Raw genomic sequence first — 24,371 nt, forward strand, 5'->3', positions numbered from 1 at the left:
TTCCCCACAACATTTTCTGTGTGTTCTTTCCAATTTAAGTTGTTCATAATTGTAATTCCCAGGTATTTAGTTGAATTTACGGCATTTAGATTTGATTGATTTATTGTGTAACCGAAGTTTAATGGAGTCCCTTTACTACTCACATGAATGACCTCACACTTTTCACTGATTAGTGTCCGTTGCCAATTTCGACACCCTACAGATATCTTTTCTAAATCTTTTTGCAGTTTGTTTTGATCTTCTGATTGCTTTACTAGATGATACATGACAGCATCATCTGCAAAAAAAGTAAGACGGCTGATAAGATTGTCTCCTAAATCATTTTATAGAAAAGGAACAGCAGAGGGCCTATAACACTACCTTAGGGAATGGCAAAGGTCACTTCTGTTTTACTAAATGACTTTCCATCAATTACTATGAACTGTGACCTTTCTGACAGAAAATCATGAATCCAGTCGCATAACTGAGATGATATTCCATAAGCCTGCAACCTGATTACAAGTCACCTGTGAGGTATGATGTCAAAAACCTTCTGGAAATCTAGAAATACGGAATCAATTTTAAATCCCTTGGTGATAGCACTCAATGTTTCGTGTGAGTAAATAGCTATTTGTGTTTCACAAGAAAGATGTGCTCTATATCCATGTTGTCTGTGTGTGAATAGACTGTTCTCTTCGAGGTAATTCATAATGTTCGCACACAATATATGTTCCAAAATCCTGCTGCATATCATGGTTAATTATATGGGCCTGTAATAAAGTGAATTACTCCTATTGCCTTTCTTGAGCATTGGTGTGCCTTGTGAAACTTTCCAGTCTTTGACTATGGATCTGTCGTTGAGTGAGTGGTTGTATATGATTGTAGATTAGATTAGATTTGATTAATACAAGTTCCATGGATCATGAATACGATATTTCGTAATGATGTGGAACGAGTTGAATTTTCCAATACATGACATAATTAGGTTAATTTAACAACATACTTAAGTTAATATAACAACTTTATTTTTGTGTTTTTTTGTTTTCCTTTATTTTTTTATTTTTATTTTTTTATATTTTTTTTTCTTAATTTATATCTAAAAATTCCTCTATGGAGTAGAAGGAGTTGTCATTCATTGTTAAGTATGGAGCTATTGCATCAGCATACTGTCACAAGAACCTAATTAATATAAAGTCGGGACCAAGGACTTTCTTTTATTAAGCGATTTAAGTTGCTTCACTACTCCTAGGATATCTACTTCTAAGTAACTCATGCTGGCAGCTGTTCTTGATTCAAATTCTGGAATATTTACTTTGTTGTCCTTGGTGAAGGTATTTCGGAAGGCTATGTTCAGTAACTCTGCTTTAGCTGCACTGTAATTGGTAGTATTTCCACAGATATCTCGCAGAGAAGGCACTGATCGTGTCTTGCTGCTGCTAGCATACTTTACATATGGCCAAAATGTCTTTGGATTTTCTGCCAGTTTTCGAGACAAAGCTTCATTGCCGAAACTACTATAAGGAACTTGCATTGAAGTCTGCGCTAAATTTTGAGCTTCTGTAAAAGATTGCCAATCTTGAGTATTTTGCGTTCATTTAAATTTGGCAGGTTTTTTTTGTTGTTTCTGCAACAATGTTCAAACCTCTTTTGTGTAACACAGGGGATCTGCTCCATCATTCATTAATTTATTTGCTACGAGTCTCTCAATTGCTGTTCATACTATTTATTTGCATTCAAGTCACATCTGGTCTACACTTACATTGTTAATTTGGAAGAAGTGGAAACTGTCTTTCATGTAGGCATCAAGCGAATTTATATCCGCCTTTCTGAATAGATATACAGTGGAATGTTGCTTAACGAGCACCTCCCATAATGCACAATTCGCATAATGAGCACAACAAATCATAAATAAATGACTCGCTTAATGAGCGATGTTTCGCATAACGAGTGACGACAGTTTAGCATGACAACATCAGCCGTTCATGCATGGTGGGATCTCATTCAGCAATATGAGCACCTTTCATTGTCACCGACAGCTTATGAACAATGTCTTTAGTACATACTGCAGTCTGCGGTTAGCGCTCTTTCTGCTACCATCACAGTGCAGCTTGTGATCACACATTTTTCTAAACTTGTGATCACATAGTGTTTTCTTTGTGTGCAAATTGTAATAACCTACATAGAAATGTCCCTGAAGATAAAACCACAAGAACAGGACCACACGAGAAAGAAAATGACCTTAAAAATGAAACATAAAATCACTGAAAAATGCAAACGTGGTGTGAGCATTACTGATTTAGCATGCACATACAATCAATTTACATAAAATATTTGCACCATCCTCAAGAACAAGGACAAGATTAAGGAGTCAGATGCTTTAAAGGTAGTGACAAGAGTATCTAAACAACGGTTTTGTATTCTGGACAATGCTGAAATATTGTTCCTTATATGGATAAATGAAAAGCAATTGAAAGGCAACACTATTAACGAGAACATCATTTTTGAGAAGGCGAGAATGATTTTCACCGACATCATTAAGACGATGCCAGAATCATCCACAGCTGAAGAAGTGTTTAAAGGAAGCTGTTGGTGGTTCAAGAAGTTTAAGAGAAGAACCGGCATCCATGGTGTTGTGAGCCACAGCAAAGCAGCCAGCTCCAACACCAAGGCAGCAAAGAACTTCACTGGCAACTTCATGATGTTCATAGATTCTGAGGGTTATCTACCGCAACAGATTTTTAATTATGATGAGATAAGTCTATTCCAGAAAAAGACGCCGAAGTGTACCTTTATAACAGCAGAGGAGAATGCATTGTCCAGTCACAAGCCAATGAAAGACCATCTCATATTGCTATTCTTTGCCAATGCAAGCACTGATTTCAAAATTAAACTGCTGTTTGTTTACCATTCAGAAACTTCACGAGCCTTCAAGAAGTGTAAAGTCCAGAAGAGTAGGTAAAATGTGGTGTAGAGGGCCAACAACAAGGCTTGGGTGACACGTGATCTTCTTTGTGATTGTATCAATAAAGTGATTGGTCCTTGGTGAAAAAAAAATATTTGGTTGAGAGATGAATCTGCCATTCTATGTCTTGCTTGTTATGGGCAATGCTCATGCCCATTCTCCAGGCTTTTACGACCTCCTCCTCAAAGCATTTCAATTCATCAAGAACCAATTTTTGCCCCCAACACCAATCCGTTACTCCAGCCTGTGGACCAGCAGATTATTTCTAACTTTAAGAAGCTCTACACTAAAGCAATCTTCGAGCACTGCTTTGAGTTGACTGAAGCTACCAATCCCACTCTCAGAGTTTTTCTGGAAATATCACTTCAACATTGTTTTGTAAAGATGATTGAAAATGCATTGGAAGGGGTTACCAAGCGAACTCTTACTTCTGCTTGGAAGAAGCTTTGGCCAGAGTGTGTTGTCGAATGTGACTGAGGCATCTGAGTCAGTACCTGTGGAGGCTGATGTCAACAAGGAGCACTGAAGCCGGTTGCATCGTACACTGAAAATCACCACCCCAATAAATCAGTGGCTACGAGTGCTACAAATTTATTTGATGATAATTGTGTCACATTTTCTCCACGTATTTAAGCGTCGGCAGAAACAAATGACTACAGATAGCTTCCTGGTTAAAAAAAGAAGTTATCTATAATAAAGTACATAATACTGTATGTATAATTTTCTTTGAATAAATGGCATGAATAAGATACAACTTTTAGTATTTTTTCTGTGTGGAATGCATTATCATATTTTACATTAATTTATATGGGACAAATTGTTTCACTTAACAAGTAAGATTCTGAAACAAATTATGTGAGGTTCCACTGTATTCTTCATTTATTCAAGGAGGACTTGGGAGTTACAGTATTCAGTCTTTCTACGATAATCCTGTATTCACTAATCCTTGCATCCGTTTTGATGCTCATTATTAGCTCAGGATTATTGTTTTCACAATCATATATTATTTGAGGACGCTCACAAACTAACTGCTTGAAATAATTTTCAAAGAATGTGTTTAGCGCAATTTCAGATGATGTTTTATGCATACCTTCAGATTTAAACATGTATTTCGCCAACACATCTAGGGTAAATTGAAGTCACCACCTACCACAGTTGTATGACTCTGGTACATGCTTGAAATTCCTTTGAACCCCTCAGCAATCATTTTGTGAGAGTTGGGAGGGCAGTAAAAGGATCCAAATATTATTTTATTCTCTATCTATACGAACTCACAGGAACTACCTATTTCAGTATGCTACAAATAAACTACTTCTAATAGCAACAAACACCACCACCAACTGTATTCAGCCTATCCTTTCTAACACTGTTAGGTCCTTTGCAAAAATTTTGGCTGAACATATCTCCAGCTTTAGCCAGCTTTCAGCACCTGTATCGATTTGAATGTTGGTGCTTTCTATTAGCACTTCGAGCTCTGGTACTTTCCCAACACAACTATAACAATTTACAACTGTTATACTGATGGTACATAGATCCATGTTCTTCCTGTGTTCACCCTGCATGCTTTGAGACTGAAGCCTTTTTTGTGTTTCCCCGAGCTACTCTAATTTAAAAAACCACTGAATCCACACCACACAGTCCCCACTACTGCCTCCTCCATGTAATGGACTTCTGACCTATTTTGTAGAACCCAAAACCCCACCACCATATGGCGCAAGATGAGAAATATGCAGCCTACACTGTCGCAGAACTGTCTAAGCCTCTGATTCAGACCTTCCACTTGGCTCTGTACCAGAGGAACACAATCAGTCATGTCGACTACACTGAAAATGGTGAGCTCTGCTTTCATCTCGCTAGCAAGAAAGGTGGGGGTTTACTACTTCTGTTACCCACTCGGAAATACAGAGAGAATCTCTTCTGATCCAAAGCGACACACATCATTGGTCCTGACGTGAGCCACCACCTGCACTGGCAGACTCCTGAAGACAGACATAAACTATCATATTAACAAAGTTTCAAGAGCCAGCTTTAAATGAATACTCTACGGATATACCACTACTCCTTATGTATTGCTCACTGTGGGATCATAAGGATAAGGTCAGAATAATTACTACATGCACACAGGCATTCAAACAACCATTCATCCCGCACTCCATATGTGAATGAAACAGGAAGAATGCCTACTAACTGGTACAAAGGGGTGTACCCTCTGCCATGATGTACACATAGATGTAAATCAGCAGACTTGTGGGTTGTGCTGGATGTCAATTGGATCACCACAGCTGGCTCACAACAATGATGACAATACACTGCAACCTCAAGTTGTGTAACTGAAGCCACCACAGCCTGGAACTGAGAGTGGTGTCACTAAGTAGGCTTGCATCCGCACACAGCATTTTTGCCAAATTCTTTTTCTTTGCCAAATTTGGAGCTGTTTTCTTGCCAAGTTCAGTGGTGTTCTTTTTTTTACCACATTCCATTGTGTTTTCTGCCAAATTTGGTGGTGCTTTTTTTGCCAAATTTAATGATGCCTTTTTGCTAATTTCGGCACTATTTACAGTGTCAAATGAAAGTTTGTTAGGCAGGAAATGAACTGTTATTTTACAATCATACATGAACCCCCAGGCTTGGGAAGATTAGAAGCCAAAATGCAATTTTAATATTCAGTAACTATCAGTTATGAATGTTAGTAAATTGCTGTCCTCATTTTTATAACATTTTTATACTCTGCAAGATTACAAATTTTACAATTTACTGTGAAAGTTGCCTATTTCACTTTATTTTGCTAAAATCTGCAAATTTTGCATTACTTTTGCAAAATTTTCCTGTCCCTAGTTGTTATAAATGAAACCTTCACTGGGAAATGAAATCGCTTAAAATGAATGGGTAACTCAATTGGAATCATTAGTGAAAGGGGTAAGAATAGAAGTTTCAATGACAGTATTACTCAGTTCTCTAGGTACTGTTATGAAATTTTGGATGATACAGGGTCCAATAGTAGTATTTTAGGCAAAGTCGATACATCATAAATATGACTTTCCTCATTCCTCTTAAAACTTCCTGTGAGGAAGAAAACATAACAGAAAATTGTTGAGTAAACAATTTTTGTGGAAGAAATAATTTGTCTAATGCTTTCAATGCCCAGCCATCTAAGGTCAAAATGACTGCAAGAAAGAAAATTAAACCTCACAGGACAGCACAGGAGGAGAAAAGAGCCTATGTCCCTCAGAACATTTTGTAGGTTTTCATGCATAAATATGAAGTAAAATGGCCAAAAACTTTGAGATTTTTACTAACAGCATCTTAAAAATACACTATGTGATCAAAAGTATCCTGACACCTGGCTGAAAATGATGTCCAAGTTCGTGATGCCCTCCATCGGTAATGCTGGAAGTCAGTATGGTGTCGGCCCACCCATAGCCCCGATGACAGCTTCTAATCTCGCAGGCATACATTCAATCAGATGCTGGAAGCTTTCTTGGGGAATGGCAGCCCATTCTTCACGGAGTGCTACACTGGGGAGAGGTATTGATGTCGGTTGGTGAGGCCTGGCACAAAGTCGGTGTTCCAAAACATCCCAAAGGTGTTCTATAGGATTCAGGTCAGGACTCTGTGCAGGCCAGTCCATTACAGGGGTGTTACTGTCCTGTAACCACTCTGCCACAGGCTGTGCATTATAAACAAGTACCCGATCATGTTGAAAGATGCAATCGCCATCCTCAAATTGCTCTTCAACAGTGGGAAGCAAGAAGGTGCTTAAAACATCAATGTAGGCCTGTGCTGTGATAGTGCCACACAAAATAACAACAACAACAACAACAACAACAACAACAGCAACAGATGACGTTCACCAGGCATTCAGCATATCCACACCCTGCCATTGGATCGCCACATTGTGTACCATGATTCGTCACTCCACACAACATTCTTCTACTGTTTAATCATCCTATGTTTTCACTACTTACACCAAGTGAGGCGTCGTTTGGCATTTACTGGCATGATGTGTGGCTTATGAGCAGCTGCTTGACCATGAAATCCAAGTTTTCTCACCTCCCTCTTCCTTGTCATAGTATTCACAGTGGATCCTGATGCAGTTTGGAACTCCTGTGTGAGTGTCTGGATAGATGTCTGCCTATTACACATTATGACCCTGTTCAACTGTCGGCGGTGTCTGTCAGTCAACAGAAGAGGCTGACCCAGTCCCATTATGCTCTCTCACGATGTCTAATGGTTACTGAGGTCGCTGATATGGAGTACCTGACAGTAGGTTGCAGCACAATGCACCTAATATGAATAACGTATGTTTTTTTTGGGGGGGGGGGGGTGTCCGGATACTTTTGATCACATAGCATATGTAGCCTATTTCCTACTGAATATTTATTACTGTATCACATAAAACTTTGAAGTAGAGCATCATGTAAAAATGTGAAGTAAAACAGTTAAGAAATTTCTAGTATAAATGTTTCTTCTTCTCCTCTCTCTCTCTCTCTCTCTCTCTCTCTCTCTCTCTCTCTCTCTCTCTCTCTGTGTGTGTGTGTGTGTGTGTGTGATATACATTAAAAATATAAGGCCATGTCCAACTGAATGTTTAAAAATCTGTGTGTGTGTGTGTGTGTGTGTGTGTGATATACATTAAAAATATAAGGCCATGTCCAACCGAATGTTTAAAAATCTTAAGTAAGTCAATCAAGAACTTTTCGAAATTTTTGGTAACAACTTTAAACAATGACTTGGCTTTACATAGTAGCACAAACTTCCATACCATATAAACCTCATATGTAGCCTACGCCCGTCTGAACATTTATTAGAGCATTGTGTAAAAATATGAAATAAACCAATCAAGAATATTTGGAGAATTTTGCTAACAATGTTTTTCTTTTTTATATGTGTGTATATACATATTTATATAGCATATATATTTTAAAAAGATGGCATTTGTACCTCTGAACATTTATTTAAGTATTGCATAAAAATATAGGAGATTTTTGGTAACAACCTTTGCCATTTATACAGACATACAGAGTATCACTCTCTCTCCTGAACTTCTATTAGAGTATCGTGTAAAAATTTGAAGTAAATCGGTCAAGACCTTTTGGAGGTTGTTTGTAACAAAGTTAAATTATGATTTGTCTGTTTGTAGTAGCACAGATTGACTGTAAACCTCTGCTTAAAAGCTAAACCAAACAATGGAAACTCCAGGTTAGAAATCAACAATATTAGAAAGCTATAATGTTTAACAGTCTTTTAGTTGTGCCTGTCTGCTACTCAACAGGTCATATTTGTTTAAAAGCCATTCTTTGTCAATGTTTCAAACCATAGTAGATAAATTTCCAACACATTTAAAAAATGTGTGGACTTAGGGTATTTTACTTTTTTGCAGTCTATTTCAGTTAAAAATTAAATTAACCATTTTCTTTTCTTGTCTTGCCCCAACTAAAACTACTTCCTTGAGCACATGATCCTCAATCATATTCCTTGGTTTGGATAATTATACTGGTGTGGTTGTTACTGGGTGATAGGTGTCCAATCATTATTTTTTCACTTAAGATATGTTGTATCTTATAGGCATCCCTCAAATGTTTTTACTCACCCTTAACTTACATTCACGTTTGATCTTTTGAACACTATGGGAAGAATTATTAATTTTTATTCTCGCATCTTTCGAAATTATCCCTAAATTTAAACAGTTCTTATTAAAGTCAGTCTTAGCTTTGTTTGTAAGTTCTTTAATTTTAAGATTGAAGAAAGCCTAACTTCTCAATAAACCTGTCTAGGAGATTAAAATGGACAGTGAAGTAGGAAAATCGAGATGATGTGAACAACTCAGTACAGCAGTCAAAAGCAAAAGTTCCTAGAGAGACCACAGAAACTTTCACAAAAAGAAGTTACTGACGATAACATTATTCAAAAACTAAATAACAATCTACAAGATGAGAAAGTTCTTGTTATAATGGGGGACAAGGGGATTACAGCCATACTGATTCACCATAATGATTACATTTTGAAAGACTCAAGGACTCTTTAGGAAGAATAACATTTTTGAAGGTACCTGACAAATAACTCAGCTACATAAATTGCTGTAAATATTAAAATATGCAGTAGTTGCAAACTCATTTTGTTCATCATTTCATGACACAAATCTACATTTCTTCTAAAATGTTTAATTGCCTACATTTTTCAACAAAATTTAAAATTTTTAGTTGTTGTTGAGTGTTACCAATGTCAAGTCTCTGTATGTCCATCTTTATACAGATGGTTGTGGGACCTTGACTGTTCAGTACAGAATGTCAAATAAAAACACCTTTCAGCCATCTAAATATCCAAATTTTTATTTTACTGAGCTATCAGTTTCGCTGATATATTACACCACCTTTGGGCCCCGGTGCCAGCATTCAATGACTGCTGTATGTAGATTTTTGAGACAGCGATAACTTCAATCTTCACTTACTGACTGTTCAGCCGGTAGGAATGACTGAACTGATCACTAGCTAAAATATCTACAGATATTAGTCTTTGAATGCTGGTCCCTATTTTGATTGGACATAAGGTGAGAATCTTCCTACACGTCAGTCAATCAGAGGGCCCAAAGATGGCATAATGTATCAGCGAAACTGGTTGCTCAATAAAATAACAATTTGGATATTTAGATGGCTGAAAGGTGTTTTCATTTGATGTACTGAACAGTCAAGGTCCCACAACCAACTGTATAAAGATGGACAGAGAGAGACTTGATACTGGTAACGTTGAACAACAATTAAATAAAAAGTAGACAGTTAGATATCTTAGAAGAACTGGAGGTTTACATCACGAAACGAACAAAATGAGTTTGCAACTATTGCATATTTTAATACCTACAATGATTAACTTGGCTGCGTTAGTTGCTGCTCCTTCCATGCATGCTCCAGCTTATCATGGGCCACCTTGTGAACAAGTGCCACACAGTGCTGGCCAGGCCATGTTTGTGTTTCCTAACATCTACCCAGCTAACAGCTAACATAAATACCTCACAGCCAGAGAGCTGCAACAAGGAACTGTCTTGGTCATCCATTCTGTGCAATCGTTCCTACTTATGTGCAGCTGCATAAAGCCTGAAGTACAGGATCACCGGGCACCAAAAAACACACCATAAGGGTTGCTACTATGCCTCTTTTATTGTTAAACACCTCACTTTGTTAAAATAGGGTTTACTGTTTTAACAGACTGTATTTACTTTCATATTTGATGAATAAATGATTGAAATATTATCATGATAACTGTCATATTTTATGGTTTTTATGATTGAAGACTGTCTTACAGAGGACGTGCGCAGCTAGTGTAAAGAGTAGGGATGGGAAAGTACACTTGATAGTATGTAAATAATTACCTGATTTCTGATTTTTGTCAATCTGACAACACATGAACACTTGTTCATCAAATGCCACCCATATGTATAAACCACATGCATGTTAATTGTAGTGGACTGTTAAGGCAGCCAGTCCACAGTGAAGTAGCCGAAAGGGCACGCGTCAACTCACGCCATCTGGCGTTAAGTCTGGAACAGGATTCGTAATGAATGTGATAAAGAAAAGAACGTAGCTACTAGAACACTTAACTTTTATATCGTCCTTTGGTATACAGCATTCTTGATGATACAAGTGAGACTCTTTAGATTCATGAAGTAACTAATGGCGCCTTGCTAGGTCGTAGCCATGGACTTGGCTGAAGGCTATTCTAACTGTCTCTCGGCAAATGAGAGAAAGGCTTCGTACGTTTAGTCGCTAGCAACGTCGTCGTACAACTGGGGCGAGTGCTAGTCAGTCTCTCGAGACCTGCCGTGTGGTGGCGCTCGATCTGCGATCCTGACAGTGGCGACACGCGGGTCCGACATGTACTAATGGACCGCGGCCGATTTAAGCTACCACCTAGCAAGTGTGGTGTCTGGCAGTGACACCACATTAATAACACTTTACTAAGCTCACAAATAGACATAGTGAAAGTAACTGCACTTGTTTCAAGTCTTCATTTAAGATTTTCTGTTCTTTACTGCAGCATCTAATAATGGCCTTTGAAGGCTTAAACCAGTTATGACTGTATCACAAAAAAAGTGACTGTGTCAAAAATAAAAAAATCTAATACCTTACGATAAGTCAACATAATATCCACAAATGGAATGTCACTTTTTTTCCAAAATAAAAGAAACTGGTTGTGAATACTTCACTACAGGAAGGCTGCTTGATAGAGTTAAATACAAATGGTTTAGAACTTAGTGTTTTACTCTAACAACCCCATCTACAATACTCAAAACAAGATGTCAGCAACTCACATTTCAGCAAACCATGTAAAAAGAAACTGAAATATCATAAACCAGAGTTCACCAGAATCCCATAACTATTGAAAAACTAATGAATTGTACCAGTAGTGACTAAAAGATATTTCTCCATTTGATCAGATATTTTTTTCTGCTATGAATAATTTCTTAAAAAACAAACCTTGGCACTTCTGTTCCATCCTCCATTCTACGAATAGGCTGTACAGTGTTGACACGGCAGACTGAAGGCCTATTCCACTGCGGTGAATATGGGGGTGCAGGTGCATTAGATACAGGATTTCTACTGAATACCACAACTTGCTGGCCAATCTGGGGAAAATAAGATATTTGTATGCAAGTGTACATTGTACCCATAAGTTAATGATATTTACATTGTTTCATCCAAGGTAGCACACACCTTACAGGCTGGATGACACCACATATGAGAGGCAGACCACTGAGGATTTTCTACTTGAACCTCCAGCCACGTCCACACAGGTTCAGTGGCAGTGAGCAGCCAGACATCACTGAAAACCATATTCGGACCACCACAGCCACCTATGAAGATTATGCGTTATGTGCTACTAATGAGAAATATAAAATCACATGTTGAGGAAATGGAGCAATAGCAACAAAATGTTTAAGTAACTGTCTGTTCTTTCACAACTATTAGCTGTCAGTAGAGATGAATTCCAATAGTTTCATTTAACTAAACCAAACTGATTCTTAATTTACATCTTTCTTGAATAAATGAAACACCTATTAATTTTCAGTCAAAAGCTCATATTATTGCTGTTGATATGTTACCACATAAAGGAGACTCTGCATCGCAGACAGGCCTGCCTGTGACTCAACGTCTCCTTTATGTCATAAGTAGCAGTCTACCCTTTCCATATTGTTGCTACTCCATCCTGCACATTCCACTGTCTGATATTTATATGTCAAACAAATAACAGTGTATTCACAAATGACAACAGGTCTCACATTCATCCTGGGGTCTGAGTAAACTGCCTTTCCTTTTCAACTTCTCCCTTCCCAAGACAGGGACTAGTAGCTCTAACAGCTAGGGTAGTGCCATATACTTTTATACGTGTCAATCAGAAAAGTGGAAGAGCAATACAAACAAGTTTGTGTTATGAAGGGAGTAAGGCAAAGTTGCAGTTTACCATGACTTTGTTCAGATTATACATCAAAGAATCAAAAACAGGAACTGAAAGAACATTTTGGAAGAGGAATAAAAGTGCAAGCAGAAAGCGAAGGTCTTCAGAAAAAATAGCCATTCTGGCCAGACATGGAAGATCTAGAAAACCTGTTGAAAGAAATGGACAGCAAACTCAGCTCAGCATACTTGGCATACCCTACATATGGAATGGGACTTCAAAATTGACCTGGTGCTCCTGCAGGCAACGCACAATCCTTGAGATGCTGGGGATCTGTGAGAAGTGGGCGACTAGTCACAGCTGCATTGAAGGCAGATATCATTAATGTGATGTTTCTTACTGAAGGCAGAAGAGCTGATAGGTTTCATGGTGAGGGAGAATGTAGAAATCTTGGAGCTTAATGAAGTCAGGTGGAAGGGAAGAGAAAGGAGAAAAATGAGGAGAGGACACATACTTTATTGGAGTAGCAGACAAGAGGCTAAAAATGGAGTGCATACAATAGTAAAATCAACTGTAAAAGAATATTTGGAAGCAGTGGAATCCACAAGTGACAGGATTAATATGTGGCTGAGTACAAGTAATGGTGTGAACAACTTCATCCAAGTATATGCACCATAGACAGGAAATACAGAAGAGAACAATGAGGAATTCCTAGAGGAATTATAAAATGAAATTATAGGTGTGGAAGTGGTAATGATGAGTGACTTAAATGCCTTTGTGGGAAATGAAAGACCATGGAATGAAGAGAGAATTGATCCATATGGATATGGGGAAAAATGAGAAAGGACAAACTGGCTGAGTTTTGTGAAAGAAATGGCTTGATTGTGAAAAACACATGGTTCAGGAAGAAAAATATCCAACAGATAACAAGATTTGGTTGGGGAGAGAGAAGGATTTAGCACAGAATATGCTATATTAACAAACAAAGAGGTCAGGTACAGATGCAGAATATCAGTCACATTTTCTAAGATGTATCTGATGTATATGGTGCATTATGATAATGGAAAGCCCAGTTTGATGCAGATATTCAGACAGACACGATTTTATCTTGTCTCTTATATGTAGGGGATGCAACTGTTTTGACCAAAAGGAAAGTATCCTACAAAAAAGAATTTATTTGTATAGGACAGAAAATGTAAGAATAAGAATCAAAACCTATGGCTTTTAAGGAAAAATATGTCCGAAGATAAAAAAAAAATGGTATTAATGAAATATTAAAACAAGTTAAATATTTTAACAATCCAGGATGTGAAATTATGGGTAAACATAATAAAGATACAAATAAGAAACTTACAAAATTCTCAAATATATGTGGTACAATAAATTGGTGCCCGCGGAGGGTGGGGAGGAGGGGGGGGGGGAGACATATTTTATAAAGCATTGCTGTTCCTCATTTGCAGTATGAAAAAGCGAGTCATGGATCAAACATAAACAACGAGAGAGTAGAATGCAGGCAGCAGAAATGAGATTTCTCAGAGCAGTAAAAGGATATAGTAGATTAAAGATAATTAGAAATGATAATATTAGAAATGAAATGAACATCTATAAACTGGGAAAAAAAATCCACAAAAACAAAATAATACAGACTGAACACCTGACGATAACCTTCCAAAATCATAAGATACGGGCCAAAGTGGAAAGAAGTCAACAAAGAACAAGGGAATGACAGGTATCACAACAGGGAAATGCTTGAAGAAGAAGAAGAAGAAGAAGAAGAAGAAGAAGAAGATGGCAACAAACGTGTTAATGAGTACTTGTAAGAGGAATAGCAACTCGCTTAACAGCAAAATTGGGAAACACATAGTGACAGAAGAATCCACAGAATTCTCCTCTTAGGAAGCAAGATTACACAGGACGGTCAAAGCATGGAAGATATTACAAGTATGGCACAGTTGAAGAAAACATTCTTCAACAAAGATATCTACTAGCAATGATGCAGAAATGATGAAGCAGTTCCTGAAGTATAGGTCTTAAAACACAATATTGTACAGAAGTGGAACATGAACTGTTTGAAATCTGAAGAAGACACTGGACAAAGTTGAAATGTGGTGCTATCACAGAATGTTAAAAAACCAATTGGACAGATAAAACATGGAATGAAGAAGTAATAAAATAAATAAGGAATTTGAGAAGTCTATGGAGACCAGAAGAGATATATTTGGCAGACAACAGCTAAAGCATCCATGAAAATTTAACTTACAAGGGGAGGCCGCCAATTGTGAAATTCAGATTCGATTCATACTGCGCATAATAAAAGCTCATGGCCAGAGGTGTGATGTGGCAAAGCACCAAGATGCACTTCTCAGCCGTTGTCGAGAAAATCGACAGTTAAAAGAAGCCGCTGCGGTGAAATACTCTCTACGATTAATTTTATATATATATATATATATATATATATATATATATATATATATATATATATATATATATATACCAAAGCTCTCCCGTCTGCACTGATTTTCGACGATGTTATAAGTTGCGCTAGGGACCACATCTACCTTCTTTCGAAGTTAGCACGCAACTACGCTGTTATGCGGCGGCTCATTTCGGCCCATTCAACATCTGTCCTTCAAGTGTAACGAGCGAGTAATGGAGTTTATATTTCATACCTGCCACAGCAAATTTGTGTTCGTGGGGTCTCTATTCTAATTCGAACGTTTGACTTACGCTATACGTATTCGTTTCGGAATATCGTTTCTACGTCTTCCGTTAACTATACGTGGATAACATTATGAAGATAATTAATAACATTTGTGAAATACAACTTTGTTTGCGGAAAACATAATGATGTTCGATGTCGCCAGTTTTTCCACGACAGACGACTTTCAACAACTTATTATATGCATAATTGTTGCAACTGATTGCCGGGATATATATATATTTGAATTACAAAAAACAAACAATAAAAAAAAACGTTGCATGGCGCGAGATTCGATCCGGCGACCTTCGGATTACGAACCCGAGCGCTTACCGCTGCGCCACAACGCTGTAGGAAATTATTAATCGTAGAGAGTATTTCACGGCAACGGTTTCTTTTAACTGTCGATTTTCTCGACAACGGCTGAGAAGTGCATCTTGGTGCTTTGCCACATTACACCTCTGGCCATGAGCTTTTATTATGCGCAGTATGAATCGAATCTGAATTTCACAATTGGCGGCCTCCCCTTGTTAGTGATTGAAGGAGCAGTAGATGCAGAAAATTAGTAAGGGTAGACAAAGAGTAAGGATTAATAGACAATGTTAAGTGTAGTAATTATACAGAGATGAAAAAATTAGCATATGATACGAAAAGATCGAGGGCATTAACAAACCCCTCTAAAGACTGATGACTTACAAGAAAATCAGTTCCTCCTGAAGTCCTCCTTACTGTGTCTAATTTTCAACTACCATGTTGTTACTGCTTCATATTTATCTATTAGTCTTCAGGAAATACTTTGTTACACTGATAAAAATTTCACTTACCCAGTATTAAAATGCTGCTGTCATCCAAAGTCAGTTGTGACTGTCCATATCGAACATGCGGTTTTAGTTCCGTAGTTGCCTTTTTGCTCCACAGCATGTCATCCATATCAAAGCACCAAACATCATTTGAACTAGAACCAAGACAACAGAAAGTCTTAATAGATATGGTAAAAAAAGTACTAACAGCAATCCAGCAACAGAAGCTAATTAATTAAACATCTAAAGTAGTAAATCTTTTTGTTTATCAACTTTCGGGTCTCAAACGTGCACCACTACAGGCTACATGTTTTAGAAACAGGCTGTAATAAAAGAAATTCCCTCTTAAATAAGCTGGACAACTACTACAAATAGAGTTTAATAGTTTTTTATCTTCTTATTTTTCACTTATGTAAAATTGTTTTACAACTTGCTACAGTCGCCACTGGCTTAGCTTTAAATTCCTGTGTACAATAACATTTCAGTATCCATGAAAGATAAGGAAAGTGGAGCAACAGCTGCCAGCAAATGCTTTGCATCTTTAACAAATTTTATGCACCTAGTAATATGTAGGCTTGTAGACGGAGAATGTGAGTGGCAAGAGGCCTACATCAGGAACATTTTCCTTATACAGTAACTTCCATTACCAAAAATATTGTACTTAGCAAATATTGGCACAGATCTCCTGTCACCAAAAAAGAGAGTCATTGAGCAGAAGACAGGCACAAAAAAAAAAAGATGTCAAACAGTTAGGCTACAGTCTAATTCCTTCTTCAGGGATTTTATATTGACATACTAGTGAAGGGAGGCATAATGCCTTTTTGGCCCATCTAGGATTTTGTTACTTGTGATGAAGATATGTTGCAAAATGTTACTGAATCTAAATAATAATAGAAACTCTCAGCAAAGTCACATAGCATACTTGTGCAAGTATTCCTATTGGGGGACTCCCAACAGAGGCTGAAATTCTGCCACTTCAGTGTAAGTCAGAGTCTCTAGTTACCAGAAGGAAATTCCCACAACAGTTATGCATGAGGGCATAAAAATGAAGTGTATCTGTGCAATCTTTATGCTACTATCAGACAAAAATAATGACGCAGTACACACCCATCAATTTGTCATTTAACAGTCCAGTTCGTTCAATAATCTGGCATCGCTTTATACATACTGAATATTTCAGATGCTTTCAGTGGAATTCGGTTGCACTGGGAAGTGGCGAACAATTTCGAGTTGAGTCGTGCCAACAATTGTTTCAGTGACTTGTCAGGCAGCTTTCGTCATGCACCAATTGTCTACAGCGATTAAGAAGTAGTGTTTTAAAGTGTAAACATAATTAGCGCTGTTCTTATTGCAATTACAATACTGCTGCATATTATTATGGGAATGTTTTTTGAACCTAGCACCTCTCAAAACAGAGTGAAAGTGTCACATAAACAGGTAACACTTACAATACAACAAAAGCTTGACATCATTAATAGGACTGAGAAAGGTGAGAATGGAAATAAGGTTATGGAAGAATATAAAGTTGGTTCTTCAGCAATCTATGATATTAAAAAAAATAAAGGTCAGCTTCAACAGTTTGCCTCACACATGACAATGAATCACAAAAAACTTTGAAGAAGCTCAAACTAGATAAGATGAATGAAATTTTGTACACGTGGTTCTATCAAATCCAGTGAAAAAGAGGGGGCTGATGCAACAAATCCAACATTTTCATCTTCCTGGAATGAAGCAGCTGCTGCCTTTGATACATTTATAAGATTTGCTGAAAGCACCAAATTGTACAACACTATACAACTTGTAAATTTGTACTATATATAACAAGGTTTTTTTTGGGGGGAGGGGGGATTTGGTCTTATTTCAAGTCATAAAATAGAGAAATGCTGTATGTACTGTAGTAAAAAACATACATGGCACTGTACAATATACTACTGTAATGTACTTGAGATAAAATCTTAAAAGTAAACTACAGGATGTGTGCAATTAAGTTTAATTTCCTCCAAACAGTTGTTTTGTACAGTATTATACATTTTTTATCACGGTAACGAAACAGAGACTGTATGATAAACAATTGCAGGCTGTTTGCTCTTTGTTTATCTCACATCTCAGAATCTGCACACTGCTATTTCCAGATGAAGCTTGGCAATCTGTCATTTTCAGTAGTCCGGCACTGTCAAGGTCCTGACAGTAGTGGATTAGTGGGTTTCTACTGCATCTGCAATTCTGGAATACTTCTTTATTGGAATAATTTTATGAAGTTAAGTTTGGCACATCATATGAACCCCTCTGACATATGCTGCATTTTATATACACTGATGTCCAAAGTTACAGCAACAAACTGCTATTTCCCCCTCCTGTGTCTAATTCACATTATAGTCACACAAACTGACAACCATTCTCTGTGATGGAGGGCTATAGAAATAAAGGAAGCGGGACAGTTGCAAACTGATGTGGCTCAATGGCTTAATGTGAATCGTACTGTAGTTTCTCAGATTTGGCAACAGTTTATAGAGACTGAAACTGTATCCTGAAGACCACGGGAGGGCCGACCACATGTAGCTTCAGAACAGAGGACCATTATTTGGCTGTGAGGGCACAACAGTATCACCTTAGTACTGCATGGCAACTGGTGTGTGAACTTGCAGCATCCATTGGATGTGTTGAATCGAGAAAAATGGTGTGCAGAAGGCTTTGGCAGAGTGGCCTTCAATGTCAGAGACCTGCTGTATGTCTACCTCTTATGCGTCTTCACAGAAGAGAACGTCTAGAGTGGAGTCATCTACATGCCACCTGGACAGTCGAACAGTGGGCCAATGTAGTTGTCACAGATGAGTCCTGATTTAGTCTGGAGAGTGATTCTCGATGGATTTGCATCTGGAGGGAACATAGAACACTATTCCGGAACACAAACATTGTGGAAAGAGACCGATGTTGAGGAAGATACCTTAATGGTGTGGGCAGGGATTATGTTTACCACTCGAACACCTCTTCATGGAATTGTACGGGTGAATCGGCAAGGTTTAACTGCTGTCACATATTGTGACATCATCTTGGGAACTCATTTGCAGTTTTGAGGTGCTGTGGACCCAGACTTTGTATTGGTGAATGATAATGCTTGACCTCATAGAGCACGGGTGGTAGATGTTTTCTTGGAAATGGAAGATATTGCACGCATAGTGTGGCCTGCTTGGTCTCTTGATTTGAATCCCATAGAGAATGTCTGGGATGCACTAGGGAGGCGGCTTGCATCATGTCAGCATCCACCAACCATTCTTCAAGACTGCGAGCAGCTCTGCAGGAAGAGTGGGCATTATTACCTCAACATAAGACTGATGATATTCACAGCATGCCCTGTCGTCGTCAGGCCTGTATTGCTGCTAGAGGTGGGCGCACCCCGCACCAAGCACATTAACCAGTCGTCGGAATGTGTGTGTGAATATGTTAAGTTGGATAAAATCAAAGACTTTTTGTTTACTATCATGCATGTTTCAGTTGCTTACGTTTTGTATTCTTTACATTGGTTTTTCCTTTACTATCATCTGTTTGTATTGTTTTGTGGCAAAATAAACCCAACCTTGCAAAAATTTCCATTTGTTGCTTTAATTTTGGACACCAGTGTACATTCCACTTCCGTGCAGCACTGCAAAGTTACCAGGACAATATGTCCTCTTCAAACGGAATGATTTAGTTGGACTCCGGAGTACGGTCAACTAAACCGTGAGGCTGGAATCTACTTCATTATTTTTATGAAGCCACTTGAAACCATGATATATGAAGAATATTATTTCTGACATCATTTTCATATTCAGAATGTAACATATCTGTGACATTTCGCAAAGCATAACAGTAATGATAGATCGTGATCTACAACTTCCAAGTGAATGTGGAATGGAAGTATGACTGACACACACACACACACACACACACACACACACACACACACACACAGAGGGGGATGGAGAGGGCGGGACGGTGAGGGGGCGGGGGCAGGGGCAGGGGGTTTAAGGGATCAAATTACTAGGTGATTAGTCTCTCTCTCCTCTAAGTGTCAAATCAATTAAGTTCTTCTTAGGGAAAATAGATGGACAGCCAAAATGATCATTACTGTGTTTGTCTCAGATATACAAGGGCTATCCACAAAGTACATTATGTTTTCGTTTGTGTCCGTTAGGGGCGGGGCTAGCGCGGCCATCTTGGTGTCATGGCATTCCGCCGCTCAGTCGGCATCCTGCCGTGCTAGTGAGAGGTTCGTGCTGTACTCTGTTGAGTTACTGCGACAGTTTGAAATGTCAGCGTTAATTGAAAATGCCGCGAAGTGTGAAGTGCGTGCTGTAATAAGGTTTCTGACTGCAAGAAACTGTACACCGATAGAAATCTATCGGCAGCTTTGTGAAGTGTATGGGGACAACATAATCATTAAAGGTGGAGTGCGTCAATGGGTCATAAAATTTAAAAATGGCCGAACTAACGTTCACGATGAAGAGCGAAGTGGAAGACCCAGCACAGTGACTGCCGAACTTGTTGAATCTTGACAGAGATTCACAAAAATCAGCGAATGGCTGCACCGTTAACGTTTTTGGACGCTTACGAGAAAGATGGTGACTCATTACTCGATCGCATCATTACTGGTGACAAAACATGGGTTAAGCATGTGAACTGCGAGACAAAATTGCAGTCAATGCAGTGGGGGCACACAAATTCCCCCAAAAACCCAAGAAACGCATGCAGACAATGTCGGCAAGGAAGGTGATGGTGACTGTCTTTTGGGACAGAAAAGGTGTGATTTTTGTGGATTTCCTGGAAAGAGGCACTACAATAAACTCTCAAAGATATTGCCAAACTCTGCACAACCTCAGAAGAGCAATACAAAACAAGCGCAGGGGAAAGTTGGGCTCAAAGATCTTGCTGATTCACGACAACGCCCGGGCCCACACAGCAAATGCCACTCGTGAAGTTCTCGAATATTTTACGTGGGAGTTGTTTCCTCATCCACCATACAGTCCCAACCTGGAACCGAGCGACTTCCACTTATTCCCAGCAATGAAGAAGTGGTTGGCTATGCAGCGTTTTGATGACGACGCACAGCTTCAAGAAGAGGTAACCACGTGGTTGAAGGCGCAGGCGGCCGAATTTTATGACGAAGGAATTTCCAAGCTCGTCCATCGCTACGATAAGTGCCTTAATTTAAATGGCAACTATGTAGAAAAGTAGTATTTTTAAGTGTGGCTTTTATCTGTATATAATAAAAAAAAATTTCCAATACTTTATTTATTTTTAATTCCAAAACGTAATGTACTTTGTGGATAGCCCTCGTAAAAATTAAAAGGAAAGGATAAAACCAGCTACACAGGAAAAGTAAAGACTGCAAGGTGGGAGAAGTATGCTATCCAAAAAACAGTCGAAGGCCCTCTGGGGCAAGTGTATGTTGTTCTCTAACATGGGACGAGTTGACTGGCATTTGTAAGCAGCTGGAAATTGCCCTAACTACTGTCAAACAATTGACAACTGCTGCAAATCAGTGTTTGGAAGAGCTCCCAAGAGTTGTGTACCTGTGACACCTGTACCAGAGGTATCTCAAGTTCTACCCTCTCCTGTGGATCCTGTCTCCTCTGCAGAAAGTACAGGGTCTGTCATTACCAGTCTACTTGACTGTGAGTGGCATGTCAATAGTAGATCTAGGAATCCTGTACAGGGTGAATGGGGATCAGGGAAGGCTCAGGGTGTTGTACTGAAGCCCCTCACCAACAAGTCTGAGATGTTGTCTTTCACTGAAGCTGAAACTAGCCCGGTGGGACTCACTTCACCTGTTGTAGGAAAACTTGTTTTGTCCGATGTCAGGAAGAGGCAGACGCAAAAGGATAGGGGTCTATTATCATTGGCAGTTCAATGTATGGCAAATGATGGTACACCTTGGGGAAATGGCAGCAAGGGACAGGATAGGACACCATGTGCACTCAGTGTGTATGCCTGGGAGGGGCCTCATTCAGTATGTTGACGAGGCTATTCCAGCAGCCATTGGGCGAACAGGGTGCAACCAACTGCAGATTGTAGCGGATCCTGGAACAAATGATGCCTGTCATCTGGACTCCGTAGTCATTCTTGGGTCATTCCAGTGACTAGCACAGAAGGTCGAAAACACCAGCCTTGAGTGTGGAGTTTCAACGAAGCTCACAATATGCAGCATTTTTCCCAGAACAGATTGTGATCCTATGATTCTGAGTCGAGTAGAAGGACTGAACCAGAGATTTTGAACGTTCTGTGACAAGCTAGGCTGTGACTACCTGGACTTATGCCATAGGGTTGAGAACTGTAGGGTCCCCCTAAATAGGTCAGGTGTGCACTATACATCAGAGGCTGCTACTCAGGCATGCAGCTGACCGTGTGCAGAGTGCACACATGGTTATTTTTAGATTAGGTGACCTCCATCCAATCCAGATAACGACAGCTGTAGGAAACCCAAAAGTATTGGTGTAAGATCGAAAGAAATGCCTCCCACAGGTGAGAGTACTAAAATCCTAATGGTAAACTGCAGAAGCTTTCACAACAATGTGCCACAGTTTGAACTGTTCATGAAAAGCAGTGAATCTCACATAACTAGGAACTGAAAACTGGTTGAAACCCAAAATTGATAGCAGCAAGAGTTTTGGAGAAAATCTACGTGTGTATTGAAGGTATAGACAAATGTGAAATGGAGGTGGTGTATTTGTCGCAGTAGACAAAAAACTCGAATCCACCGAGATAGAAATTGACCCCGCATGCAAGACTGTTTGGATAAGACTCAGTATCAGGGGTGGGCATAAAATGATAATTGGATTCTTCTATTGCCCACCAGACTCATCTCCTGATGTAACCAAAAACTTCAGAGAAAACCTCAGTTCACTTGCACTTAAGTTCTCCAATCATACCATAATCATCAGTGGAGACTTTAATCATCCAACAATTAATTGGGAAAAATCACAATTTTGGTAGCAGTTGGCATCATGAGGCATTATGTGAAACTTTACTAAATGCCTTCTCTGAAAACTACCTAGAACAGATAGTTAGGAATCACATTCATGATAGAAATATACTGGATCTAATGGCAAAAAATAGACCTTACCTCTTTGAAGAAGTTCACATCGAAACTGGTATCAGTGATCATAACGTGGTTGTGGCAACAAAGTACAAAGGACAACTAAAACAAGCAGAAAGATACATATGTTCGGTAAACTATACAAAAAAAATCAGTAATGTCAAAAAATTGAAAATCCAGGCTGGAATGTAACAATACGAGGGAAGGAAAGTTGCTACTCACCATATAGCGGAGGTGCTGAGAAACGATAGGCACAATAAAAAGATTCACACAATCATAGCTTTCGGCCATTACGGCCTTTGTCACCAGGAGACACACACACACACACACACACACACACACACACACACACACACACACACTCATGCAAGTACAACTACACAGAGCTGAAACTACACTGCGAGCGGCAGCACCAGTGCATGATGGGAGTGGCGATTGGGTGGAGGTAAGGAGGAGGCTGGGGCGGGGAGGGGGAGGGATAGTATGGTGGGAGTAGCAGACAGTGAAGTTTGCAGTTTGGACGGAGGACAGGAGAGAAGGTGCAGAGGGGGAGGGGGTAAGTAGCGGAAAGGAGAGAAATAAAAATAAATTAAAAGACTGGATGTGGCGGTGAAATAACGGCTGTGCAGTGCTGGAATGGGAACAGGGAGGGGGCTGGATGGGTGAGGACAGTGACTAACAAAGGTTGTAGACAGGAGGGTTATGGGAACGTAGGATGTATTGCAGGGAAAGTTCCCACCTGTGCAATTCAGAAAAGCTGCTATTGGTGGGAAGGATCCATATGGCACAGGCTGTGAAGCAGTCATTGAGATGAGAGGTATCATGTTTGGGCAGCGTGTTCAGCTACAGGTTGGTGCACTTGTTTTTTGGCCACAGTTTGTCGGTGGCCGTTCATGTGGACAAACAGTTTGTTGGTTGTCATGCCTAAATAGAATTAAGCACAGTGGTTGCAGCTGAGTTTGTAAATTACATGACTGGTTTCACAGGTAGCCCTGCCTTTGATGGGATAGGTGATGTTTGTAACTGGACTGGAGTAGGAGGTGGTAGGAGGATGTATGAGACAGGTCTTGCATCTAGGTCTATTACAGGGGTATGAGCCATGAGGTAAGGGGTTGGGAGCAGGGGTTGTGTAAGGATGGACGAGTATACTGTGTAGGTTTGGTGGACGGCGGAATACCACAGTAGGCGGGGTGGGAAGGATAGTGGGTAGGATATTTCTCATTTCAGGGCACGACGAGAGGTAATCGAAATCCTGGCAGAGAATGTAATTCAGATGCTCCAGTCCCGGATTGTGCTGAGTTACGAGGGGAATGCTCCTCTGTGGCCAGAGTGTGGGACTTTGGGAGGTGGTGGGAGACTTGAAAGATAAGGCGCGGGAGATTTGTTTTTGTACAAGGATGGGAGGATAATTACAATCAGTGAGACCCTCGGTATATTTAGAGAGGGACTGCTCGTCACTGCAGATGCAACAAC

At 39.3% G+C, this 24,371-nt stretch overlaps 1 protein-coding gene across 1 annotated transcript in view; it reads right to left on the reverse strand.

The window, feature by feature from the left end:
* The window catches only part of LOC126262922 (F-box only protein 42), a 57,724-nt gene that overhangs the window by 11,467 nt on the left and 21,886 nt on the right, over nucleotides 1-24,371 (reverse strand). The window contains exons 5-7 of the mRNA XM_049959843.1: nucleotides 15,851-15,981; nucleotides 11,647-11,786; nucleotides 11,410-11,558 (exon numbers count right to left, since the gene is read on the reverse strand). Coding sequence (XP_049815800.1) covers nucleotides 11,410-11,558; nucleotides 11,647-11,786; nucleotides 15,851-15,981 — 420 coding nt within the window. The remainder of the gene's footprint in view (nucleotides 1-11,409; nucleotides 11,559-11,646; nucleotides 11,787-15,850; nucleotides 15,982-24,371) is intronic.

The sequence above is a fragment of the Schistocerca nitens genome, chromosome 6 (genome assembly GCF_023898315.1).
Source record: "Schistocerca nitens isolate TAMUIC-IGC-003100 chromosome 6, iqSchNite1.1, whole genome shotgun sequence".
Classification (NCBI taxonomy): Eukaryota; Metazoa; Arthropoda; class Insecta; order Orthoptera; family Acrididae; genus Schistocerca; species Schistocerca nitens.